This window comes from Bison bison, unplaced genomic scaffold (genome assembly GCF_000754665.1).
Source record: "Bison bison bison isolate TAMUID 2011002044 unplaced genomic scaffold, Bison_UMD1.0 scf7180017845696, whole genome shotgun sequence".
NCBI lineage: Eukaryota > Metazoa > Chordata > Mammalia > Artiodactyla > Bovidae > Bison > Bison bison.
Genome location: NW_011476269.1, coordinates 7,122 through 8,848, shown reverse-complemented (window position 1 = coordinate 8,848; position 1,727 = coordinate 7,122). Strand labels below are relative to the sequence as shown.

The following is a 1,727-nucleotide window of genomic DNA, read 5'->3' as shown; positions in this document are numbered from 1 at the left end:
TTCTTTTTTCTTTTCCATTATGGTTTATTACAGGATATAGAATATAGTTCCCTGTGCTATACAGTAGGACCTTGTTGTTTATCCATTCTGTATATAATAATTTGCATTTGCATTTTGCACCCCAAACTCCCACTCCATCCCTCCTACTTCCCCTCCCCCCTGGCAGCCACAAGTCTGTTCTGTATGTCTGTGGGTCTGTTTCTTTTTCACAGATAAGTTCATTTGAGTCCCATTTTAGATTCCGCATATAAGTGTTGTCATATGATATTTGTCTTTTTGTGTCTTCACTTAATATGCTGATATCTAGGTCTATCCATATTGCTGCAAATGACATTTTTCATTTTTATGGCTAATATTCCATTATATATTCTATGATATGTGGACTCTTGGTTCAGGCCTTACAGATGTTAGGGACAGTCCTGTTAGCATGAATGTCCTCTCATGATGAGGGCTAAACAACAATTCCTCAGAAGAAACTTACGTCATGGTCTGGGCCTCCTGGAAGAATTCATCTTCTGACATGGAGCCCTCCTTGATCATCTTAACAGCAACATCATACTTCCCCTTCCACTTGCCCAGATGGACCACTCCAAACTGGCCACTTCCCAGCTCCTTCAACAGGGTAATCTCTTCACGTTTCAGTTCCCAGATTCCTAATAAAGCAAGACAGGCACTCTTCAGGATAAGAATAGAAGAGTTTGAGGCTAACAGCTTCTCAAGTGACTTCCTCTCCAGTGAGACTTTAATATTGACAACATGAAGAACAGCAAGACTTTTTTAAAAAGTTGCTCACTTAAAAAGAAAACTGTTAGTTATGTGATCTTATGACCTGTTAAACCACATGACAATGCCACCAGAACAGTATTGTTCCTGAAGTAGCTTCAATTAGTGACAAGAAAGATTAGAGTTAAAAAACCTTTAGCAACCAGAGGTATGTTGGAAAGACTTGATGTGTTTAGTGCTCTTAGCTTGGTGAAATAACATTACATTTTCTTATAAAACAAATTAAACTCTGATCCGGGAGGGTGTCATTATTGTAAATTTACTGGGGGAAAAAAAGGAAGACAGGAAGCAGATCCCTGTTCAGATAGGGCCAGGGAGGGCCTCAGCTGTAATATATTCATTAATTTTCTTGAACAAACTAAAATCTTTTCTATCCTACCAACCTAATTTTGTAATCTCCCGAGCATACCAAAAAGATGGATCCACTGCCTGTCCTTTCTCATTCTGGAGTCTGTGCCTGATCATGGGGCTAGTTTGCAACCTTGTGTACTTATGATAATGACACTCTCCCAGATCAGAGTTTAATTTGCTTTATAAGAAAATGTAATGTTATTTTACCAAACTAAGGGTACTAAGCACACTAAGGATTCTTTACCGCTGAGCCACCAGATGTATAATATATAAAAATGTATGTATATATACATATAAATATATGTATATTTTTAAACCACAAAAGATAGGAGTTTAGGAGCACAAGGGCATGTCCATACCGCTTCCCAAGGACACAGAGATGGGAACCTTATTGGCCTTGGTCGACACAGGGTGGCGGAGTCGTGTGATCATGCCTGCAATGAAATCAGCAACATTATCATCACATGATCACATTGTATCACATCACATTACATTACATTGGTTCACATCTCTGCTTCTGCTGTGTCTAGAGGAGCTGAAAAAGCACAGAGTTCAGAATGTTCTCATGCAAAAGAATCTATTTTGACCATATT

The 1,727-nt window shown here is 38.7% G+C and overlaps 1 protein-coding gene across 1 annotated transcript in view; it reads right to left on the bottom strand.

Annotated features, from left to right (window-relative positions):
• LOC104986240 (cytoplasmic tyrosine-protein kinase BMX) overlaps positions 1 to 1,727 on the bottom strand; it is a gene marked incomplete at its 5' end in the record, with an annotated part of 17,502 nt that overhangs the window by 9,979 nt on the left and 5,796 nt on the right. Inside the window, 2 exons of the mRNA XM_010836718.1 lie at positions 482 to 653; positions 1,494 to 1,568. Coding sequence (XP_010835020.1) covers positions 482 to 653; positions 1,494 to 1,568 — 247 coding nt within the window. The remainder of the gene's footprint in view (positions 1 to 481; positions 654 to 1,493; positions 1,569 to 1,727) is intronic.